The sequence below is a fragment of the Aythya fuligula genome, chromosome 3, assembly GCF_009819795.1.
Source record: "Aythya fuligula isolate bAytFul2 chromosome 3, bAytFul2.pri, whole genome shotgun sequence".
Classification (NCBI taxonomy): domain Eukaryota; kingdom Metazoa; phylum Chordata; class Aves; order Anseriformes; family Anatidae; genus Aythya; species Aythya fuligula.
The window spans coordinates 91958164-91984456 of record NC_045561.1 but is presented as its reverse complement, the minus strand read 5'-3'; the positions used below and the strand labels follow the sequence as shown (position 1 = coordinate 91984456).

The 26293-nt window shown below is 37.0% G+C and overlaps 1 protein-coding gene across 1 annotated transcript in view; it reads right to left on the bottom strand.

Annotated features, from left to right (window-relative positions):
- The window catches only part of KHDRBS2 (KH RNA binding domain containing, signal transduction associated 2), a 346168-nt gene that overhangs the window by 279110 nt on the left and 40765 nt on the right, over positions 1–26293 (bottom strand). Inside the window, exon 2 of the mRNA XM_032184045.1 lies at positions 2712–2839. Coding sequence (XP_032039936.1) covers positions 2712–2839 — 128 coding nt within the window. The remainder of the gene's footprint in view (positions 1–2711; positions 2840–26293) is intronic.

Genomic DNA, 26293 nt, shown 5'->3' with positions numbered 1-26293 from the left:
ATAAATATTCTTCTGAGCATTTTTGTTGGTCTGCCTTAGCTGGAATGCTTGTATGAAATAAAAAATGTCATTATGAGACAGGACAAAAAGGATCAACAAAAAGAAAATACTGCACTACTGAATGCTGAAGGAAATTTTAGAGCATTAGAACACACTCCTGCTGCTAGAGGAGTTTGTTAAATGAGGCACTATTTTTACTTGGGTTACTGAGATTTAAAGTAATTCATCTAAGAAAAGATCATCGCTGAACTACTAGGTTAAACTTTTTTTTTCCCCCTCTTTTTTTGTCTCTGTTTTCCAGAAAAGGAGAAAGGTACATATCTTTAATGGTAATGTAAGGCAGCTGTTGCTAATTACAGGCTTTGATTTTATTTTTCTGGTCTCTGCATCACCATTTTCACAAATCAAACTGTAGATACTTTGAGGCAGTTTTATAATACCTATACTACAACTGGAAGAGCTGCTTAGCCAATCAAAGCCTTCTGTGTTCAAGTTAATTCTCACTCAAAACTTAAAATGCTGCTTCTGCTTCTAAAGCTGTCACTGAAGAGATCTACCCTCACCACAGCTTAACCCACAGACCACACTAAACTCAGCTTGAAAGCCAAGGATTCCCTTGGAGGAGTTTATATTGCTATATGTAGCTACAGTAAAAGCAAATGTCTTCAAAGGAATGACCTTATTCCTAAATAGATTAGAGAGGCTGTGAATCTTGTGAAATAAAGTTTTTTTGAACTGGTCAGATTTTTTTTTTCCCCAAAATCTTTACTCTCTTGGACAATTCTTTCAGATTTTCAGGGATCTCCCTGATCACCCAGCACTATCCTGAAAAGCTCATCAGCAAAGAATGAATGAATAATTTAAAATAATTTTTCAAATACAAATACAGCTCAGACTGAACTGTTTATAAGGCAAAGATCTGATCAACTGCTCTTATTACCATACTCTACTAAATATATATATTTTTTCCACTTCCTACTCTTTCTGGATATTTATAAAGCAATCTCTAGCAACCACTGTATACTGATTTTGGCCATCCTTATGCCTACAAATCATCAGGAAAAGATAATACAGTAGACCACAGCAATCAGCAGTTTGATACAAACAGAAAATCTAACCCTTAAAGGATGGCAGGTAACCTGCAGTTCTGAGAATTATTCCATTCTGAACATGGAATGTTGTTAAGAAAGCAAGTACAGAAACTTTCTGAGGGTGTGTTTTGCATTGCTGAAAGTATTTCATTTTCACTGCACTGTGTTTTTTTTTTTTTTTTTTTTTTTTTTTTTTGGTTCACTGCTCAAAATCTGTACAAATACTTCCTATCTTACACTACCAATTAATATAGAAAGCTCATTAAAGTAAATGAAGGTTAATTTAATCATATTTAAGTAATACATTGGATAGATCATTGTATTTGTCTTTTAAATAGCTCGTCTTTCATTCTATCTTCATCAAATAGTATTCTGAATAATTATCACATTGCCATTAAAAATGTTACAGCACTGTTACATTCTTATTAAAAATTTCAGGTCACCTATAGCATTTATACAAAATACCAGAAATCTAGACAAAGTACCTCAGGCTATGAAGCAGTAAAGTAATTCCTTATAGCACTGCCTGCATTTCTACAGTCTTCACCATTTGGATGATTACATTATCTCAGTTTTATATTCACTAGTCAGGAGGTAAATGTCAGCTGGAATCATTGAATCTCAATTTTTTACACCTTTCATTTTGTTTGATAGGCTTTTTATCCATAGTAATTTATTGCTATTACTGATGAAAGTATAAGGCAAAAAGATGAGAGTGTAATCAAGGCTAATGGTGAACCAAATACCATGTGATAATAAATCAGCAAGAAAAAACTACTCTAGAGATAAATGGAGATGTTTACCATTTCAGTTTGAATACTATTAAAACTGTTTATGTAAAATACAAGGCTGTACAAATAAAACTATATTCTCTTCTTTCATGTAAAATATAACCAAAGATATGTGAAATTAAAAACTAAAGCTTCAGAGAAACAACTCAATTTGCAGTTCTTTTTATAAGCAAAACTTTTTCTTTTTCTTTTTTCTTTTTTAATCACAGTATGTAACAGTGAAGAGAACAAAATTATCATATGAAGGAAATGTATGGCAGAAAAACATTTGAATTTTATAAACAGGGTCTTACTTTGTTAAGCTCATAGCTTACAGTAATCCTGTTACTTTATCTTTCATGAATTCTTACAGCAGAGAATATCCCATAATTCTTACAAGAAGAAACTGCAGCATACCTCTCAACTGACTGTTGAGAGTTACTGTGGTGTGCTATTGTTTTTTTTTCTTTACTTTGTTAGAGTATTTTTTTCCTCGACAAGTCCTTTATTTTCTAAAAATATGGTATCTTGCCATTTTCTTTAAAAGAGCTACCTACAGAAAACCTCAGCAGTTTTCCTCTGAACCAGCTCAAAAAAAAAAAAAAAAGAAGGTGAAGGCAAAGAAAATATTGAAATGCACTTTAATAGCTTTTCTGAAAGGCCCTGAAACAGAAGTTAGAGCATATAAAATCTAATAATATACAGGTAAACGGACAGAAGCTGTATTTCTAGTCTTTTAAATATCTTGAAGCCTGCATAATGAGAGCCAATCAAAAAATGGTTAAGTGTATAGCTTTTCCACCATTCTATTAGGAAAGATTTTAGAAGAGTTAGACTATATTTACGGTACCTTTGGATATTGTTTGACAGGGATCAGAACTCTTTCTGACAGCTTTATGTTTTTGTTGCTGATAACATCAAGATATTTCTTTTCTTCATCTTCCTTCTTGCCTTCAGAACCCTGAAATTTTTCAATTTCTGAAAATAATAAAAAAGAGAGCAATCAGTTGCATGACATTCGTCATCCTCAGAAAGTTTAAACTTCTACATTGTAATATAGATTTTGCACTGAACTGTTTGCACTCACATGACATATACTGTTAACTTTGAAAAAACTGAACTGTCACCAGTGTTGTGAGGCAGAGGTGACAGTTCACAGTTTGCACTGCTTGACTAATTCTTTCCCAGATGAAATTGATTCCAAATGATCACAGTGGGAACAGGAACAGATGAGGCTTATGATTCAGGCAATCAATATTTTAAAGAGGATCACATCATCACAGCTTGATGCTATTTTGTAAATGTGTCCTGCCAGAGTTAGTCAGATTTCAACTGAAAGGGCTAAAAGTCAGTAAGAGTAGTAAAACACTGAAGAGTTACTTAGAGGCTGTACAAAATACATTAAGAAATAAAAATAAGTCTTGCAAAAACCAAATTTTCATTAAAGGAATGCAATAAGTAATAGCAATAAGTAATAAGTAATAATAGATGATAATGAGGTAGAACGTGTTGGTAGAATTTACAAAAAGAACTTTAAAATATATTGGGGTAGAATAGTTTTGAGTGCTTTTATATGAATTCTTTAATCCCTAAAGCTCTATAAAATAATAACACCAACAATTAAATTCACTACTCTGCAAAGAATATCTGTTATGGTACTCGAGTTTCCTAACAGTACAGGTACAAAAAATCACAGTACAGGTAAAAGTCACATTTTTACCAGTGTGCAGGAAGGAAATGGCAATTCTCATAATCAGTTAATTAAATGGCTCAAGAGGGATAGTTGGGGGTCTGAAAAACATGCATTTTCAAGGCAAAAAATGCAGGTACAGGAAAGAGAAACACACAACAGTGTGTGACACAAATACAAGCCTATTCGATTTACAACAAGCACCAGGAAAAAAGGTATGTAAAACAACAGTCCATGTCAGAATTTTTAAATAAATGTTAATGTTACCTATTTTAGATCAAATAATTTATTTAAAGTCTGCATTAGTGAACAATTCTTGGAGGGACTTTTGCAAGGCCTTTTAGGTTTATGACAAGTAAGAAATTGAAGCTTGGATGCTGTTTTTTTTTTTTTTTCATACAGTTCTACCTTGCACTTGTCTCTAAATGTTGTACTGAATACTTTAAATGGACTTGTCTTTTCCCCATATGTTGTATTTCAGCAGTTTGAAATACTGAAGATTTTATGACTTTTTTTTTCTTTCTGCTCTAGTACCAATGACACTAATGCATTATTATGAAAAAAAATTTGGTTTAGTCCACATTCTTTTTTTTTTTTTTTTTTTTTTTTTTTTTTTTTTTTCCCTCACAGTATATTTCCCAGAACACCCCAGATAACTTTTTTCTGTTACTTTCCATTCTTTTTACAAGGTGGCAGTGATACATGGAGTTGTTTTACTTCTAATCTGCTCTATCATAGAAGGGTAGCCAGTTCAAAGGTAATGGTGGCAGCATGCTGGTAGCAAGCATTTGAACAGTTTCCTTTCTTCTCCTTTCTCCTCAGAAACTTTTAAACTAACCCTCAAAGTGAAATTTGTGCCTGGGGTATGTTCTGTATAGAGACTCACATTTAATGTCCGTAGTGGGAGTACGTGCCATAGATTATCCAGAACATGTCCAAAGACTGGTCAATAAATAAAATCAATAAAAACCAATGGTTTACAAAGAACATCATGGCTTTCAAGTAAGACTGTTTAGAAGAGGAGCTTTCTCAGAAGACAGAGGTGATGCCATACATTAATTACTGGACCCAGAGAAAATGTATTGATTTTTTTTATTGTTCTCTGTTCTGTATACTCCTTGTGTCATTCTGTGACTACGATCATCACAGATGGAGCAGAACACTGTCAGAAAAAAATGAGGACAAGGATCAAACTGCTAGTATGCTGGCTCATGGCCCTGACATGCAGCAAGTTTCAACTGATCTGCCAGCCCTCTGTGAAACCTATAACCACATATAACACACACCATGAAATGATAACACTTTTCTTTAGATGCTAGAACTTCATGTTTATTTTTATTAATGCAACCATTATACATTTTGTGTTTACTAAAAGGCATTGTTAGTACAGGATTTTGAGAACAATGACAAATGGTCCATAAGGACCAGCATTCTTCCAGCAAGAATAAGAACAAGGAACCCAACAGAACATTTTCCCCAACACTGATCTTAGGCAAGAAGAGAAAAGACAAGTTCCTTGAGAAGAAACTTCACACATTTTCCACCCACTTTTGCTCTGAGCTAACTGAATTAAGCAGGGAGACATATAGTTCTTCAATTACCTCCTACAGTACCTGTCAATCCCCAAGCACACTTCATTCTCGCCTTTCATCTGTAACAGTACGCTCGCACTTCCTTTTGTATAATACGCATGTATCTTACCCCTCTTAATTAGAAGAGAACATGCGTATCACAGTCATGCAAAAGAGGTCACAACTAAAGAAGTGTCAGAGAATAAAGGCATTTATAACATCTTTTAGATTTTTTTCTCCCCATAAAAATTGATCTTCAGCTCTCTCCAGACTTGGAGCTGCAAAATTCTGCAAGTAGCATCAGCCTATTCAGAATTTTTGAGGGAAATAGCTTCTTTTTCCTTTACCTCAGTGATTTAGCATAAAATAGAACAGCTGCATGAGCAACTCTTACTTTTTCAAAACTATCTGCTTTACTCTTACAGTGCCAATAAAACGATGTTAATTATAGTGCACTTCAACACACTTGACACCTATTACAAAACTTTTGTCATGAATATAGTTTTCCCATTAAAATTAGGCATTCCACAGTAAAAACATCCTTTTGCTACACTTAGAATCATGTCAAAACTCATCAAAAAATAATGTACTTCTTGTCAGCCTGTCCAACCTACCAAAAAATGAAATCTACACCGCCCTTTTTCTGCTGTCAACATTTACCTCCCACTGAAAGGAATTCTACAAGCCTAACTTGCACCTTTCCTATCAGGCTTTGTGGGTTACTGTGTTTGCAGCACTGGTATTGTTTCAGTAAAGAAGCATGACCTGCTGTTACAATGTCCTTTTTAAAGAACCATCTATTTACATTGATGGGAGTGATTTCCAGAATGGGAATTTCACCAACCTCTTGCCTGTGTGCTGTATTATGTATAGAAAGGTTATCTACAACTCTGAGAAGCACATATTTTCTTTATGTGCTTCTAGTGTGGTGAATGGAAGAACATTTGAACTGTAAGAGAAAGAGTAAGCCAATGCTGGTAAAAAAAACAAGTCGTAAATCACTGACATCTCTATCTTAATAAGAGCTCCTATTAAAAATCTTTAAAAATTACACAGTTGGAACCTTGAGTGCCTACAATGCTTTTAAAATTATACAACACCCTAGAGTATTTTTAAAACCAGTAAATACTAAAAATATACACACAGGCTCATATTTCAGTTGTAATTGAAAGCAGAGCTATGGGATTTTCAGGGGAAAAAAAGAACACAACAGATGGCTCAATAAAAACAATTGGACCAATTACAGTGAAGTTGATCTGTGAGAAGAGAACATCCTAAGAGGCTTCCTGTCATGAAGAGGAAATTCACACCCCAAAGGATAGGTTATTTAAAAGTAAAAACACTTAGTATCTAAAAGGAATTTAGAAGGGTTATCAAGACAGCATGATCAGCCACTAGCTCTGAAAAATTAGCCCGTGGCTCTCTCCATTCACCCAGAACTGTATGCATCTGTTAGAAACATTCCTCTCCACTGTATGTACACATATTCATTCACTGACACAGCTAGTAAAGATGACTCAGGGAGAATAAAGAAGTAATACCTATTAGAATGGACACATGTAAGGCAATATTTCTGCCAGTGATTAATACAATACCTGTTAGAAAATGATGGGTCAAATCTATATGTCTATGTGAGCAATTGTAGGCAGATATGAAATTGATTTGTCTACGCTCAGAATCACCAGAAGCTTTGTAACTGTATTAACTCAAGCTGAACTACCTTGGCTCAGACAAGAAAAGGGGCTGTTAAAATAAATGTTGGGAAAGAATTTTAAAAGACAGGTCAAAAAGGAATGACAGATATCTGTAAAATCACAAATAGTATAAGAAGGAATGAGAGAAGTGGCTGTTTACAGTTTCTTAGAAGCTGAAAGCATCAACTTGCCATGCTACAGATTGAAAACAAACAAAAAAATTACATACAGCATGTATATTGTTGAAGTACTCAAAACATCCACATTAATAAAATCAGGTATTTCACAGACTTTTCTCTTACGATTAAATTCCATGAGGCATAATGTTCTACTTAAGGTCCTGTGAAGTTAGACACAGATTAAAATGCAGTGTCTTTTAAAAGTTCAATATATACTACAGCCCTTTTTCACTGCTGGTCCTAATGGCCATTATTCTCTATAAAGTTGATATTTTACAAAACATAGAGGAAACATAGGAAGTGACTACTCCCTTTAATCAGCACTCATTAGACCAAACCTAGAATGCTGTTTCAGATTTGTCCCCTTTCCCGCAGAACAGGAAAGACATTAAAATTGAGATGAGTCCAGGAGAGGCCACCAAGATGATAAGGAATTGGAGCACTTGCCAAGTAAGAAGAGGGAACTAGATCTGTTTTTCTGGGTAAGAGACAGCTTTAGGGGACCTAAAAGCAGGCCCCCTCCCCCCAGTTATAGGATGTTGTCAGGTTCTTCACAGGATGAGACCCAACAGGGAAAAGGTGAGAAAAAGTGAAACGAGAGATTTGGACTCAATATAAGGAAAAACTTTCTCATCACGAGGACAGCCCAGAAGTAGAGCAGACTGCCCCAAGAGGCTATGCCATCTCTGCCTTTAGAGGTTTTCCAGGAAACCTCCTAACAAAATGTATTAATATAGACAAGAAGAAGTTAAAGATCTAAATGCATTCATATTTTTAACTGATAAAAAAATAAATAAAATAAAAAAAATAAGGAGGACAAAATTGCAGTGAGCAAGGAATGAGTGAAACAACTTCAATTTCCTATCTTCCTCTTAATATAGACAAATGATTTTTACTGCTCAGTTTGATATTTTGAAATCTCTCAAAATAGAGCTAATAGAGCTCTCAGCAATTTGCATGGGTATGCCAAAGTGATCTCCAAATTATAGAAGTACAGTAGAAATACAGATTGTAGAAATACAGTAGAAATAAAATTATCTAGTGTATCTACCTAGACTTATGGCTAGATCCGTAAATCAGTAGATCAGAGCTATAGGGAGAATATTAAAAAAGCTATAAGGGGAATATTAATAGTGTTAAATAACTAAAAAGATTTTTCAGGTAGTAATATCACAACTTGCTAAATTTCTGCATATCATCTGGTCAGACATACAGCTTTCTAGGAAGAATTTTGAGTCTGATTGCCAAGTAATTCTTTCATGCACTATACCAAGAAATTCTACTTTTATTGCCAGGTAATTCCTCAATACACTATTCCATGTAATTCTAGATATATGTATATCTCACAAAAAAAAAAAAAAATGTAGCTTTTATGATGAAATTTAATGTAGCACATGAAGAGAAATTGGTAGAATCTTTTTCTCCTCAGTAAAAATGGTAACAATCATTCAAGGTCGTCATTTAGTGTGTACACTATGAAGAAAAGATCAAGGATGAATATCGAGTGCAATAACATACTGAAATATAGTTGTTGACAAAATTAGAGTCATAGCAACATTAATTACAAGACATGAATTTCTTCATTGTTTTGGGGAGAATATTGTTTTGTACATTTCTATATTAAAAGTACTGAGAAATTATAACACTGATTAAAACTTATTTAGTTTTATTTATTTATTTATTTATTTTTACCAGACTTAAAAAGAAAGCAAGCCACTAGGTGAAATTTTTAAGACTAAGGTTCTTTTAAATGTGTCTTTCTCTGGGGAGTTAGCCTGCATAGGCTGTGATGAAGGTTTGATGTTGTCAGCTGTTGTATTGCTAGAACAGTGCAGTGTACAGTTCACTAAGTTACTGAACTCAATATAGTTGTCCCTGATAGTACTGTGAATATGCTACCAGTTAGATGAAAGACCAGCTTGAAAGTAGACAAGGTATTTTTTATTTAATTCTGTTTTTCTTTCATCTGGGAATGAGACTACTCATAAAAAGAGGAAGTACAGAGTGCAAATATTTACTCACAAAGCAAAAAACGTCAAAAAATATCAAGAGTATTTATTTCTGAAAGTATCTCTAGGTGTCCTTAAATCCTAGAAAACTGGATTTTTATGATGCTTAAGAAAAAGAAAGCATTTCTTTGTCAACAAAGATTTTTGTAGCTTCTACTATGAGAAAGCCCACTCAACAAGTCATTTTAAGACATGCTCTCAGATTAATCTGAAAATAAAACATCAATGCTGTGTTACATATTGTATGGTGTGGAACAGATAAGTAGGGGTGAAAGATGAATCAATCAGTGAAATCACCAGTAAGTCCCTCAGTGAGATATTCATTATCTATCCCTTCCTATATGAAAGCTGATGGTATTCTTGAGAAGTTGCTCTACCCAGCTAGTGCAACTAGCAAAAAAGGAAGCTTTTCTGTCTCTTCACAGTTTCCGTAAAGGAGAAAAGCCTTTCTCTTTCCTCCTCAGTCCTAGAACTTATTAGTGATAAAAATGTCTGCTATTCTGTCCTCAGAGCAAGAGAGCGAGTTGAACAGCAAGCATTTTTTTCCCCTGCTCTAACTTAGATGCTTTAGGATTTTCCTGTACTGAGGTAGAATAGCTACAGAATAAGACTGACATCTGAAATTACACAGAATTGAAAATTATGAATAAAATGCTACTTACTGAAGTAAAGACCAGGCATAAAATTTTGCTTGGAGCTCAGGCTTCTCACTGACCTCTTTTGCTTTTTCAGTTAGCAATGCAACTAATGAGCTAATAACCTCAGCTCACACAGTTATCAAAGTATACAAAAGGAGCCTTTACAAACCTTTGAAACAGCAGTTTCCATTTAGGATGTGATCTCAGATCTTGAGCTTGGAATGTTGACTGTATCTGAAATAGTGACAGGAAAACTGTCACTCTTCACTGAGGAAGAGATGATGAAACCCCAAGTAACTGTGAGGAATTGTTGAGAGGTGGAAATTATTTTTTTGGTGTCTCAGAATAAGACCTTGGATTCCTAACATGCTTCTGTCAGCAAATAGAAAAGATTAGCTCTGGCTACCATACAGCATGAAACAAACAATTATATATTAAATATATTTATTATTCAAAACTATTAAAAATCATGAAAGAGAGAAACTGAATATTTGGTACTGGTATATATAATCACAATATCTGTCTACAGTGATGCTCTCTCTTAAACATTCATTGATTTTATCACAAGCAAGAGTTACATTTATACAGAAGCTGCACCCAGGTACTCATTAGTATGACATAGGCAACAGACACATTCCAGATTTTTTTTGTGGTCAATTTTAATGATATTCAGAGGTTCGCTAGATATTTCCAGGAATTCATAATTCATCCAAAAGATCTCATTGTTTCTTACAAAAGCATCATAACTGATATTTGATTTCTCCTGCTGTACATTTTAATATTTTTTTTCAGAGTGGAAGCAACAATTACAAATAACACCTTTTGTGTTAAAAACAAAACAAACAAACAAACAAACAAAAAACAACACTGGAGATCGTATCTGCTCTGAGCCTCCACTCTGAAGTCTGTACAAATAGATCCTTGCTCCAGGGTATCAGTAATGTACACTTAAAGATCATCTAACTTCCAGTAATGCCTCTTCAGGAGAAAGTATCAGTGAAAGCTAAAAATACATGGCTTATTCAGCTACATAAACTCATATACTTATTATTATGCAATTAAAATTGAGTAAGTAAAAAAAAAAAAAAGAATACAATTTAAGATTATTTTTAAAATCTATAGAGATTTAATTGTATAAAGTCTCTCATGTTTTTCTGTAGAATTTCACTTAATTTGACAGAACACACTCATACCAATACCAGGCTTGTTAGGTTTTCCTCACCCATATTCAGGCCATTTCTTACCAATTGGTAAAATATTGATTTGCAGACATGACAGGGGGCATGCTAACAGGGTGACAACATTTTGGCCAGTGTATTGGCCCTGTTCAGTTTAATGAAATGGTCATAATGTAAGGATACAGAAGCTAGTCCAGTTATCATCCCAGAAAGGGAACAAGTGCTATATATAGCAGATATGTGTAGCTTCTAAACCTTAGTTTTAGTTAAGTGACAATGAGTGTTCTCTGCTACCATGTCTACAAGGTAAAGAGCACTTGGAACTGAGGCAAGATGAGAGACATTCTTCTGATTCAATACAAAACCATTCAACAAAAACAAGGAAACCTGGGTCTTGCCTGAAAATAGGATTCTCTATGGCAACCATAGAAAGCAAAATTTCAAGCAAGATAACTTGTTTTCATAGGAAAAAAAAAAACACGTTAGCACCAGGTAATGTGATTTCATTACACCAGACTATTTGACGTGGGAAATCAAAACTCATTCTAGAGTGGTATTACAACCTCATATGTAAGTAAACAAGATGCATGTTTTTCATAGGCTTGTCACCTTGTCTTAAGAGTACTTCTTTTCACTGTAGAAGCCAAAGCAATAAATTAGAATGTATGGATGTCAAGGAGACTTGTTTCATTTCCTGCAAATATCCTTCAATTCCTCCAACTTCATTTCTAGGAATCAATTCTAAAAGGTGAAGAACGTCTATTTGAACCTGTCTGCCACCCACTTCATCACTGCTAAACACAAAAGGCTGTTATTTTGCCATAGGGAAAGAAAGGGACAAGGGCAATGTTTTCAAATGATATGCATATGTGTGCTCATATTCAAAAATCGGTGATGGAATGTGTTTTTTTCTCTCTCTTTTTTTTTTTTTTTCTTTTTCCCCGCTAGATCCTTTACTTCTTATTTAATATAAAATATTTTGAAAGTTGAGGTCCATGTTATCAGCCATACTAATCAGACAGTATAGATTCAAATGCGAAGAATACACTTCTCACAGACAAGCTCACTGACACAGAGCACTTACTGAAACTGAGTCCAGAGCAAGCAGGAGAGCTGACAGTTAGGAAACTTGGCAAGCAACCTGAGAAGCTCATAACAGCAGTGAAAACTGCTTCTGAGGAACATACACAACTGTTTAATTTGTTGCATATTTTTGAATCTTTGCTGAAGTTGAGATCTTACAAAAGTGTATCATCCAGACCTAGGAGTTGTACTTCTAACTCCAGCAGGCTGGAAGAGCCCACATTGGCACAGTAGCTGCTGATCATTTTTCACACTGTCAAAAATTCGTAGATGCATTTCTTCTTCTCAACTCCGCTTTGAAATGCTGCACATGCACCAGCAACTTATTATAACACCAAATAAATTCTCAGCTCCCAATTTGAATTTGCAAATATTCAAGTCAACTCCAAGTCCAATTATTTTCAAGGCATATCATAAACCATGGCCCAGGACATCTAAAAATTGGAATAAAAATCCATGACAGGCCTCACGAGAATTGAGTGCACTCCTCAAGTACTGTGTAACTCAGCTTGGTTCAACATGGCTAAATGCTGGGTCCTGCATTTTGGTCAAAATAACCCCATGCAACGCTATAGACTTGGGGGAAAGTGGCTTAAAAGATGTGCAGAGGAAAAGGGTCTGGGGCTGCTAACCGATGCTCACTTGAACATGAGCTGGCAGTGTGCTCAGGTGGCCAAGAAGGCCAATGGCATCCTGGCTTGTATCAGGAATGTTGTAACCAGCAGGACTGGGGAGGTGATGGTACCCCTGTACTCAGCTCTGCTGAGGCCGCACCTTGAGTACTGTGTTCAGTCTTGGGCCCCTCAGTACAAAAAAGACATTGAGGCCCTGGAACATACCCAGAGAAGGGCTACGAAGCTGGTGTAGGGCCTCGAACTCAGGTCTTATGAGGAGCGACTGAGGGAACTGGGATTGTTTAGTCTGGAGAAGAGGTGGCTCAGGGAAGACCTTATTGCTCTCTACAGCTATCGTAAAGGACAGTGTGGGGAGCTGGGGGTCAGCTTCTTCTCACAGATAACTAGTGATAGGACTAAAGGGAATGGCTTCAAGTTGCACCAGGAAAGGTTTAGGTTGGAAATCGGGAGACATTTATTCTCGGAAAGAGTAGTCAGGCCTTGGAACGGGTTGCCTAGGGAACTGGTGGGGTCGGCATCCCTAGGGGTGTTCAAGGAAATGTTGGATGTGGCGCTTAGGGACATGGTTTAGTGGGTGACATTGGTGGTAGAGGGATGGTTGGATCAGATAATCTTGGAAGTCTTTTCCAACCTTAATGATTCTATGATTCATTGTAGTATCAGTGTGGAAAACATAGGCTTCAGCGCCATGGGAGATATAGGTTTCCCAGAGTCTGTTATGACTCTTTCCCAAATATCTGACCTCATGCATTGCTTTTACCTTATCACTCCCACAAATATGTGTTAGGCAGAGAGAACTATTTAATTTCTATTTCCTATAGATTTCTGACCATAATATTCTTATCTATGTGTCCTTTTTGTCTCAGCTTCCTCCTACATCTGTCATCTGCTTAGGTAAAAAAGGAGGTAGCAGATATTTTGGTTGATGTAGAAGCTACTTTAAGCATTTTTCTACCTTTCAGAACTGAAAGAGTGCTGAGCCACCATGTTTTCCCTCAACAAAGCCACTTTGGAATTTCTCCCCTGGCCACAAAGACCAGTCTTCCTTCTTAATAACACGTAGGAAATTCAAATGCATGAATTTTTATCTGTATATCATACATGTCTGAAATTAGACAACATGTTAAAATATTATTTTAGAAAAGGAGACTTTAGAAAGGCAGACAAATACTCACATTTTTTAAGAGGGTCAAAATGAGGACCCGGGGAACTACAGACTAATGAGTCTCACCTCTGTGCCTAGGAAGATCATGGAGCAGATCTTCCTGGAAGCAGTGTCAAGGCACATGCAAGACAAGGAGGTGATTGGAGACAGTCAGCATGGCTTCATCAAGGGCTAATCATGCCTGACCAATCTGATGGCCTTCAATGATGGAGTAACTACATCAGTTGACAACGGAAGTCCAATCGATGTCATCTACCTGGACTTCTGTAAGGCCTTTGACAGGGTCCCATAAGACATCCTGGTCTCCAAATGGGAGAGAGATTGATTTGAAGGGTGGACCTTTTAGTGGAAAAGGAGTTGGCATGCAGGTCACACCCAGACAGCAGTGGTCAATGGCTCTACATCCATGTGGAGGTCAGTGACAAGTGGTGTCCCTCAGGGGTCTGTCTTGTTTAATATCTCAACCAATGACACAGACAGTGTGATCAAGTGCACCCTCAGTAAGTTTTCAGGTGACACCAAGCTGAGTGGTGCAGTTGGTACAAAAGAAGGAAGGGATGCCATACAACAGGGCCTGGACAAGCTTGAGAAGTGGGCCCACATGAACTACATGAGGTTCAACAATTCCAAGTGCAAGGTGCTGCATCTGGGTTGGGGCAATCCCAGACACGAGTACAGACTGGGAGAAGAACTCATTGAGAGCAGCTCTGCAAAGAAGGACTTGGGGGTTCTGGTGGATGAAAAGCTTGACAGGAGCCAGCAGTGTGTGCTCACAGCCCAGAAGGCCAACTGCATCCTGGGCTGCATCAACAGAGGAGTGGCCATCAGGTGGAGGGAGGTGATTGTGTCCCTCTGCTCTGCCCTCACGCAGCCCTACCGGGAGCGCTGAGTCTAGGTTTGGGGCCCCCAAGACAAGAAGGATGTGGACCTGTTAGAGCGGGTCTAGAGGTGGGCCACAAAGTTGATCAGAGGGCTGAAGCACCTCTCCTATGAAGGACAGCTGAGAGAGCTGTGCATGTTCAGCCTGGAGAAGTGAAGGCTCCAGGGTGACTTCATTGCAGCTTTTCAATACTTTCAAAGGGGCTTATATAAAAAATGGACAGCAACTTTTAATACAGGTGTTCAATGATACGATAAGGGGGAGTGGTTTCAAACTAAAAGAGAGGAGATTTAAGTTAGATGTCAGGAGGAAATTCTTTAGTCAAATGGTGGTGAGGCACTGGAACGGGTTGTCCAAAGAGGTTATGAATTCCTCATCCCAGGAGGTGTTCAAGATAGGGTTGGACAAGGCCATGGGCAACCTGATCTAGTGGGTGGCATCCCTGCCCACAGCAGGGGGGTTTGAAGTAGATGATCTTTAAGGTCCCTTCCCACCCAAGCCTTTCTATGAAATCGATCACTGATTTGTACAAAATAACTGTATTTCATTGGAAATCTTTCCTTAGAATTCCCATAAAAGATATGTCGCTTCTCTTCTTTTTCCCCAGAACGTGAAAATACTAAATACATGAAAAATGCAGAGGCACAGGTTACATGAATGAGAAGAGATGTAATGAAATGTTATTTAATGTAGGAGCCCATAGGCTGCTACTAGAACTATACAGGCTCTTAATAGCTTTCCTCTTTACTAGCATATATATAATTAAACTGCTTAGTGAATAATGTAAAGCAACCAGGTAATGTAAAACGAACCTAATAATAGGTGTGTAGAACAGGATAAAGAATTAAAATAGAAGAACTAAAATGGAAATTTAAAGAAGTACTTGAATCAAAACATTAAATTTAATCTAAAAAGCAGAACTTTTCAGCATTTCCCCCCACCACCACCAATTTAATGCCATTTTATTTGCCATCTAGAAGCTAGACATACAAATCCAACATATGCCCTGCTTTTCTTTAGAAGCAGTTCTTTCCTCCAGTATAAGTACCTGGCAGGGAAGCCTTTAATTGTAAACGTGAAAAGGAAAACTGCCATGCTTAGACTTGTCAAGCTAATGAAAATGCTTGTTATACTTCTGTGTGTCTGTTAACATCTTTTATTTTTTCCTGTCTCTTCCACTTTGTAAGTCATCTTTGTGAATTAACTCACTATTATTGCTCATTCCCAGGCACATAAATAAGTTCTTCTGCTGAAATCTCATCCTCTCTCTCTCTTTTTTTTTTTTTTTCATCCTCCCTAGCACACTAGTTAAACAACTATAAAGTCTCTAAGGCTGCCCAGATTTGAGAATTGTCCTGAAATGACCATCCTAATTAACCATGTTCAGATGAAATGGCTTATACTACTATAGTTTACATATCATGAAATATTTAATAAACATGGAAAAATACAATTCACAAAGACAATGTTGAAAGAAATTGCTCATTTTGCCTGCATTTTATGTCTCAAGCTAACAAACCTTTCATCTAGTTATGTTTCTGTCACTGATGATCCCAGTACCTGATAAAAAGAAACATCTGTCAATCTGTTGTTGCTCCTAAGAATGCACATGGCACAGAAAGAAATTGGGCTAACCCATATTGATTTAAGCATGCTGAAGAGTTTGTCAGCTGCCTTGATTAGCACAGGAAAGAGCCTCTTGAGTTCACAAAATGCCAAGGGCTCATTCTTAAAGAAGAAAATGTCCAGGGGAAGACTGTGTTACAAGACAATCTGTTCCACTGAAAAACAGTTCTGCTCTGGCTCAGTTCAACACAAGAACTGCAACCCAGTGAGGAATTCAGGATTTTTGTAGAAGTGTTCCTTTTCTCAATAAATTGTAACCATTTTTGTGGTGGTTTTACCGTGCTGGGCAGCTAAACCCCACAACCGCTCTCTCACTCCCCCTCCTTTAGATGAGGAGGGGGAGAAGTAAAGCAAAGAACAACTCACGGGTTGAGATAAGGATAATTTAATTAAAGGGAAATAATTATAATAATTAAATAAAGACTACCATGAACTAAACAATTTAACTAAGGGGAAGTAAAAGGGAAAAGGGGAAAAGGGAGGAAAACAAACAAACAAAATTAGCAATATCAATTGTGGCATACCACTTGGCTGCCTTTGACTCTAGTTCGTACTGAAGTTCTAGCATGTCCGGCACTGCAGCACTCAGTGGTGGCGTGACTTCATTCAGGCCTCGATAGTCCACTGTTAGCCTCCGCTCGCCATTAGACTTTCGTACTGGCCATATAGGACTATTAAAGGGTGAGCGAGTCTTGCTGATTACTCCCTGACTCTCCAGTCGGTGAAGAGGAAAGAAATTACTCTCTACTTCCCACAAATGAGCGATGATTGACCACGTCCTTGAAGCAAGGCCTCAATGCACACAGCCGGTGTTCGAGAGGAGGACTGACATCTTCTCAATGAGAGCCCACCCCTCCCCTCTTCTTCCTGTTTCCACCTTTTATTGCTGAGTGTGACACCACATGGTATGGAATATCCCTTTGATTGGTTTAGGTCAGCTGCCCTAGTGATGTTTCTCTCCTCACTTTTTGCCCACCCCCTAGGAGGGTTAGAGAAAGGCCCAATGCTGTGCCACTGCTGCTCAGCAGTAGACACAACACTGGTGTGATAACACTGCTGTTCCAGCTACAAGTACAGAGTATGGCACTGTATGGGCTGCTGCCGGGAAAGTTAACATTCCAGCCAGACCCAGTACAACCTTATACAAAAATACTCCAGCAGGGCTAAGTGTTTTTTGTTTGTTTGTTTTTTAATGCTGAAAAAAATCATATAGCTTTCCTGTTGTTAAGGATGGATGCTGCAACAAGCAACAGCTATCAGCTCTCACAGATTCATCATTTCAGTTTTACGAAGAAATGGAAAAAGATGACAGATTTTGTTTCAGTCAGAAAACATCCATCCAAGAGATAGAATTATTGATAATCACAAGGACCATGTGTGTTCTTGCAGACACACAGCTTTATGGTTGTCCACTTGGGTACTGAAAACAGTCATGTCCATTTTAAAATTGCTTATTTAGAAGGATATTGTAAGGAAAAAATATGGGTCTTTTAATGCCTCAATTAAAATGGGAAGTGTGAACAATTTTAAAAGAAAAATAAAAAAAATAATTCTTAAAAAAGGCTGATAGGATAGACGAGACACACAAAGAAATATTTGCATTTTGATTTTCTCCTGGTTTCTCAGAATCCTCCAATGGTTTAAAATTCTTTCTTGCCTGAAAAGACTTTCTTTCACATCAGTTCTATAAAGTAAAATGAAGCACTCTGACAGCTTAGACACTCTGTAGATACGCTTTGTTTTCCATTTTAGTAAGCTTCTGGAAAAACAGGAATCCATGATGAAGCTGGAAGGTAGGAGCAAAGAATAAGGGAATTTGGAATGAGAGGCATCAAAAGATGGTCAAGGGACATTCAACGAAATAAGAAACAGACAAGCAGGAAAAGAGATGGCAGGATCAATCAAGTTTTGAAAAAATAAAAAGGAAGAGAAAGGAAAGGCAAAAGTTCATGTCATACTTTGTCAATCTTCTGTTTGAAGAAGACAGCAAGTTATTGAGCAGGACGTGAGAAATCAGGGGAACAAATCTGAAGACTGTGCCTGAGGTAGAGTGCAAGCCCAAATATCAAATAGAGAGGAGAAACAATTGTTTCTGAAGGAGAGCTGAAAAGGAAATGTGCAAAAGCAGACCCTTTCACCGATTTTAACTCGATGTTAAACATTGATTTGTTATTTTTATATATATACATGTAGGTTTATATATACATACATACACACTAAAATATACATTGATTTGTGTCTCCTTGAACTAAATTTAACTTGCTAATAAACCTGGTTCGTCTCTCAATGTCCTTAGGTTTATATGATGTCTTTCTATTTAAACATGACAGTACAGAGAAAAAGCTGAGTCTGGCAATTCTCAGACAGCAAAATTGAAATTATGCCAAGACAGTCATAAGCCTGACAATTCCTCCTGCCTCCTGGAAGGGTGAGGACACATAGCACTATCCTGATTGGGAGTCTATATTCAGGTTCACCAATTAATGTGTGTAAGAGTGCAGGGGCTGCTCAGGAGCACTGGAGAGACCATCTATCTTCTCTCACTGTTTGTGACCAAGCTACTGCAAAAAGACAGAAGAATGGATGATATTTTTACATTATAAGTTAACCAGTGGTTTCTTCAAATTACAAAATCCCTGAGCATCAGGCAGTGTCAGTGTGAACTGGAACTTGACCAACTATATCACCAAATTGTCAGAAGAGAACTGGCAGGACTTAGACTCACTAGCATTCTCCCAGACAATTTTGGGGTATGGCTGAGGAGAACACTATCAAAAATCAGGGACCATACACAATAAAATTTCCATATGCACTCTCTATTTTGGACAACAAAAGAAATTAATAGCAAGGATCCAGCAATTTTCATGCCATTTAGTTGCAGTACCAATGAATGTTCCCAGGTATATTTAATATACTTAGACAGTTTTATGTCTGCATGGATCAGAGCCATGTACAATAAGAATTACAGTTTAGTCATTCTGAAGTTCATTTCATTTCTTTTATGATTAAACTTATTGGGTGGGGTTCACTCTGAGGTTAGGACATTTCTGCCTTTCTCTCGTGGCCATGTCATCTCCTTAACAGCTTCTTCTAAGAAAGGTGATTTATATATGAAGATTCAAAAAAAAAAAAAAAAAAAAACAGTAAAACCTGAGAGATGTTAAGCCTTTGCAGACTATCAAAACGGGTCTTAATATCTCAAATATGGCAGAGGAAACCCTGAAGGACACAAACTGGTTATTGTTACTGCAATGAAGCAACACCTGATAAAGGAAGCTGTATCAAAGCAATGAACTGAAGGTATCAAGATCAGGTCCTACAAGGAACCTGCCAAAGGTAAAACAGAAACAATCCAGTATACCAGATAACATCCTTCATACAAATGGAATTTAAGAACAGGCTACATGTTAAATACCACTGTGGTGCTACAGCATCTTTGAAAATCCAACACATCATAGTCAATCAAGGTCAAGAAAACAAATGAGGCTGGCTCAGTAATTGAGATAATAGCAATATCCTACTTCAAAAACACTTGTACAACTGAAATTATACAAACAGACATTAAAAGAATTTCCCATAGGATTATTTTAGCTTTTGAAAAAAAGGTTAGTTACATTTGAGCTCGTGTGTCCAGCTATCAGTAGTTCAGAACAGTGCAAGAAAAACACATCACTCTGTAATCAAAATAAAAAAGTTATCAACTAGCTAATAGAAAATGTTGTTTGGATTAAACATTGGTGGGCAAAAAATAAAAATAAAAATCAGATTTTCAAACATCATCTTATAAATAATACTCTATTCCTTCTGCAGTGTTTTCTAGCTTTTCTACCTAGAAGTTTCTCCTAACATGAACACTCCAGTGACTTAGGCTGCATTAATCCACATATTTCAAAAGATGCTACAGTCAACATCTTTACCAATTAAAACTGTAGTACACAAACTATAGTCTAGGCTATTCTTATAATATGAAAACAGACTCATATATGCAAGCAAAAAATGGTATGATCATTCATGTAGTTAACTGAAATCCTTGGAATAAGTTGCCATAACTAAGTGGCTGTCTGGCTATCTGCCAAGTGGAAATGTAAAATATACAGATTTACTTTTGTTATGTATACATTATTTTGGGTATTGTCTATTAATCTTCTCTTCCTTATACCATATAGAAAACATCTAATGATGAAAAATTCTAAGGATTTGAAAATAAATGTTTCAGAAGAAACTATGCTGTTTTTATTAAAGAAGTGTCTGAGAAGGTCACGTGTTAAGAGTCAGTAGAAACACTTAGCTGACAAAACCAAATTGTAAGCAGTGCAGAATGAAGTAAACAAAAGACACCATGGAAGTGTAGCAGTCTTTTACTTGCAGCTCTAACAACTGTATGCCATGGGGATAAATATTAAAACCTGTTGTGAAAGCCCTAAGTTAAATAGAAATATAAAAACAAATTAATGCCTACAGATACATTCTAAAACTGCCATGTTGAAGGAAAAATGAATTTAGCCCTTGATTTTAAAGGCATTTAAGCGCTTAATTCTAACTGAAATTAATAAGTCAGATGACTAAATACCTTCTGAAGCCTAGCCCTTAATGCTTATGTATAAGGCCAAGGCTGGATCATAAACTTCTAGTAGTAGATCCAACCATACACAACTGATATGAATCTCTTCATTGCACCAGCGTAGTTTCTAGTTTCACCTGTAGAATAAAAGTGCTCTTTGGAGATGAGATTCCACCAAATACACAAAGATCAAGCCCATTTTTATTTTATTTTTTTAAATACCCTTAGGAAAACAGCCGTAAAAAGCCAAGGAGAATGCATGACTTTCTTTCAGTGAAATTGAAGTAATTGACTTCCTTCCTTGCTTTTGCCCCTCCACTTTTCTTGTTATGAAAAATCCTAACCAGTGGTATCTGAGCAATGAGCACCTACTACATTCTTCAATACTACTGTTTAAAGAAAAAGGACTATTCTTCATCTTCTTTACACTGGTATCACAGAACTTGAGGCAAAAAATCTTCCACACATAGCAACAATATTTCTCCCTTCTATTGTTGATCTCTGTATACAAACAACAACTGATTACATATTTAATTAATTAATTTATTTATTTTTATCTTGTACTCTTAGTTCTCATAAGGGAGAAAGAAACATTTGTCGAAGTCTGCTTATTTCCTAAACACAGAGTTCAACCCATGGATAAATGCACTTCTGGGTCCTAAACATAGTTGTCTTGTTAGTACCGAATCTCTCTCCGCAATGGTCAGAATCACAGAATCACATCATTTTTGTTTTTCTTTCACTTGGAAAAACACAATTATTTATTTATTTATTTTTATGATGTTGGCACTAAACAAGAAGGGTGATACTTTCAGAACCATAATGCTATTTAGGAGCCTATTTTCTACTCTTAAAGCTTGAAAAGGCACCTTATTCTAACCTTAAACCTAAGCTCAACTGACTGGGCATTGTCTTAGAACAAGATTTCTGAGGGAATGCAAGCATCTAATCAGGCAAGCACCCAATTCAATTATATGAATTCTGGGCATAGAATACCAGGTACAGAATAGCACAAAGTATAATAAAATCATAACAAAAATAAAAGCATTATAAATTTCTGAAAAGGTTTAACTATTCTGGGGAAATGTAAATATTTAAAGCAACACTGTTCAATAATATTGCTAAGACTATGAGTTTGTGTCTAGGGACAAATCTGCTCTATATTACATTAAGCGTTGAATGAAAGTCAAAACAAAAAAAGCATACAGAACCTGTTCCTGATAATTCCCCATCAATTTTTGAAATGAGACACATTAGGAGAACAGAAATCAAGATGCTACTAAGGGAATGGGAATTTGCAGTTACAGCAAATCAACCAATTTTATGTACTGGGAGAAACCTCAGCTTGCCACCTACCTGCAGACTGTCACACCACAGTGTTTGGTGGCACTTAAGTGCAGATGACACTTCAGAAGGTATCTACAGAAGGATGAAGTAATGGTGTTATGACTTTTAAAAGGCTACGTGAAAAAGCAAACATTATACAAATAAAAAGGTCATAATAAATGCCTTAGGCATGTCTTCCTCTTTTCCCTTAGGCACTCACATGAGCCTGGACCCTCTTCAAATATTAAGGACTAAACACTACACTGCAGGGCACATACTTTAAGGAAGGTTCCATTATGATGTGTTCTTAGTACTTAAATACTAAATATACATAGTACAGCTATTGCTACATGCATAATTAGCATTATAGGAAAAACTAGGAAAGAGATACAAATAGAAATGTTTATTTAAAGTTTAAGAACTACTTTCCAATATGAAACTGATGAATAGTAGAATGGATACTGTCACTACCGAGAGAGACTTATATTTTTTGACATATTATTCATAACATGAAACTAGGTAAAAAGGTAAGCAGGAAGCTCCTCTATTTTGAACAATTGAATGATATACATATCACCACAGAAATAGATTTATTTGTTTAACTAAAATAATTCATCCATTGTTGCTTAGTATTTTGTTGCTGTAAATATTGAGGGGAACTTTCTGCAATGATTAAAGGTGTGGGGATTGAGATGTACTTTACAGGTATTAAAATGGCATTAACAATGAAAGAGCATGAAAATGTTTCGTTGAGAATCTGTGATAAGGGTGATGAAGGCTAACTTGGCACGCAGATCTTAGCTGGGAGGTGTCATCTCAGTAATGAACGATGAATGGCTGAGTGGAATGGCAGATCAGAGAACAGGCTACAAAGAGATCTGAAGACAGAAACATATATCCTGTTTGGTGCAAAGAGAAGAGAGAAAATCACTGATGAAACTTATAGGAAGAACAATAGCTACTAAAAAGGTTATTTCAGGAGTTTTTTTGCTTTTTGAAGGGATACAAAGAAGGCAGATTTAAACTGTCACCCAGAATGAATGATGTTGAAGCAACAAGAAGAGAAAAACAATCTACAGAAGAAAATCAGCTGAATGGATTTAGGGTTTAGAAAGACCGATCCTACACTGCTCATCTGCTTTCCTGCCTATGGCAGGAAAGAGAGAAGTGAACCAGCATTCTCTTCTGGGCTTAGGTAGTGTCTTAAACGTTATTACATCTGTTTTGGCAGTCAAGGCAATGTGATGATATTCTCTAGTCAGAACCTCAGATCAAACTCTCATCCTTAGCAACCAATAAATATTAATCTATCACAAAATTATGCAGTGCCAGAAAAGCTATTTCTTAATTTTAGAAAGTTTCTCCCATATATGAACTAAAACATTAAAAACAGATGGTTAAAAATCAAGTGTTTTCATAGCATAATGTTAATAACCATGTTCTATTAAATAAAGAGGCTGAACCATAAATAGAACTAGTGACATTTTATCATGTTTTACTCCTCCTTTCCTGCTAGCAGATGAATGTCCTGCCTGTGTTTATTAGGAATATGAAAGAAAGATGAGGAAATATGAGCAAATACTCTCAATTTTTTTATTATTATTTTAATTAATTAATTAATTTTTACACATCTCCCTTGTTCTGCATGGAAAACTTATAAGTAAAACTAAATCCTTAATGATAACTTTTACAGTTCTCAAACTATTTTATAGACATTAGGTATTGTGGATACAGCAGCAGTGAAATTCCACAGTGAATTAAGTCCTTATTCCTTGAGCAGAATGAGGAATTGTCCTTGGGACGCACTTTCTACTGTGACTGTTTAAAATTATTTTTTAAAGGCAAAAGGTGGTCAACAGACACAATACAAGTTTGGTTTCATAAATAACAGTAAGTATTCTTCAATAAACCACACAATGTTCTGAAATATTAGGCCATCAAATCTTTGTCATTGTGTCATCTTAAATAAAACCTGTAATTTTGCAAAAAGGATCACTCTGCTATATAAATAAATTCAGATGTTCCTTGTGTATGAATTCATACTGAACTGAGGCAGGAAAGATGAGTACCATGTGTTCAAATTACATTAATTTTGAATTCATGATTCGACTGGAAAATAAACTAATAGAGTAATGATCACTTTTTTTTTTTTTTTTTTGGTTAAAGAGAGAGATTTATTTATAGTAATTGTGTTATGATCATAACTGTAAAGAAGCAAGTTGAAGGAAGCATAAATAAACATTCTAGTTGTCCAATCTGGCTATTAACTAGGAAAGATGCATAAATAAATTACAAAAACAATAATGTAAACATTATTGCTATCAAATTTATAGCCAATGCTATGAATTATTCTGCACTGTTTTATGTTTGCCATACTACAAAATTGATTAAGTCATGGGTAATGCAGAAAGAAGAAAATGACCTCACAGCAGATGTCAGTCCCTTAATTAAACAGAGTGGTGGAAGATAGTGTAATGACAGGAGGCACAAAATAACCTGAGCACAGCATAATGGTAGTCACAGCACAATGATGTCGAAATAACCACAGCAAAGACTGGTCCAGTAACACAGAAGTGTCTTCTGTATGTTGGTGATTTTTCTTTTTGATTTAAATACGCTTTTAAAACATTTTCATTCACTGCACTGAATATATGGTATATGACAAAAACCCAAAGAACTGACGTCTCCTTAAAGGTGGTCTTGAACAAAATGCTTCTCCTGAATCTTCAAAAATATCAGCCTAGTTCTTACAGAATTAAGCTGGCTTCACTCCTACCCTAATAGCAGAGCTACCAAGCCATGTGCTGGATTTTACTTTTTGCCAAGCACCCACCTTGCTGTCCACATGCGCAGTGGATTTCCATGGCAAGGTTTTGGTAGTGGGGGACCACAGGGGTGGCCTCTGTGAAAAGAATCCAGAAGCTGCCCCATGTTAGAAGGGGACAGTTTCAGACAGCTCCAAAAGGACCCACCATTGAGCCAATACAAGATGTTGTTTGCACCTCTGTGAGAACAGAATTAAGAAAGGGAGGGGAGGCAGGGGGAACTGCTGGGCTACAGCAGCTAGGAGAGTGAGGAGTGAGAACCAGCCTTGCAGAACACTGGGTCACTGAACAAGGAGTGGGAGGAGGTGCCCCAGCTGCTGGAGCTGAAGATCCCCTGAGGCCTGTGGAGAGGCTCAAGGTGGAGCAGGTCTTCCCCCTGCAGCCCATGGTGTACCATGGTGGAGTAGGCTACCATGCTGCAGCCCTTGGAGGAGACCATGGTGGAGCAGGTGGCCTGAATGAGGTTGTGCCCTGTGGAGAACCCCCACTGGAGCAGATTCTGGGCTGGAGCTGCAGCCTGTAGAGAGGGGACCATGCAGGAGCAGGTGACCTGGCAGGAGATGCTGCATGTGAGGGACCCATGTTGGAGCACTTTGCTCCTGAAGGATGGAACCCATGATATGGACCCATATGGGAGCAGTTCTTGAAGAGCTGTTGCCTGTGGAAAACTGAAGCAGGATCAGTTTGGAAAGGACAGAATCCTGTGAGAGGGACCCCTTTTGGAACAGGGGCAGAGAGTGACTGTGAAGGGGCAACACAGATGAAGTGCTATAGACTGACTTTAACCCCTATTCCCCCATTCCCCTGCACTGCTTGGGAGGAGGAGGTGGGGGAGGGAAGGTGTTTTGGGTTTCTTTCCTTTGTTTCTCACTTCTCTAGCTTGTTAGTAATAGGCAATAAATGTTACTAATTTCCCTGTGCTGAGTCTGTTTTGGCAGTAACTAATTGTTGAATGAAGCCCCTGTCCTTATCTCATTCCTTGAGCCCTTTTCATTTTATTTTCTCCCCTTTCCCTTTTGTAGGGGGAGACAGAGGGAGTGAGAGAGCAGCTGTGGTGGGGCTCAGCTGTCCAACTGAGTAAAACCACCACAACAGGTCTCATCATCAGACTAGTTCACATACATTAGACCCTGGTTGCACTCTTTGTCACCACCCTCAAAACATACTCATTCCATCTGAATGGCTCCACGTACATCACTTAAATCATGACAGAGATGATATCTGATTTTCTGCTCCACTGAACACTAGAAAGATATGACATATTTGCACTCTGTGCTACCTGGTTTTCAGTGAAAACTATAATGTACCTGATAAAGGCTGATATTCTGCAGCCATCTGTGTACTGTAACGTACACCTCCAAGAGCCCATACG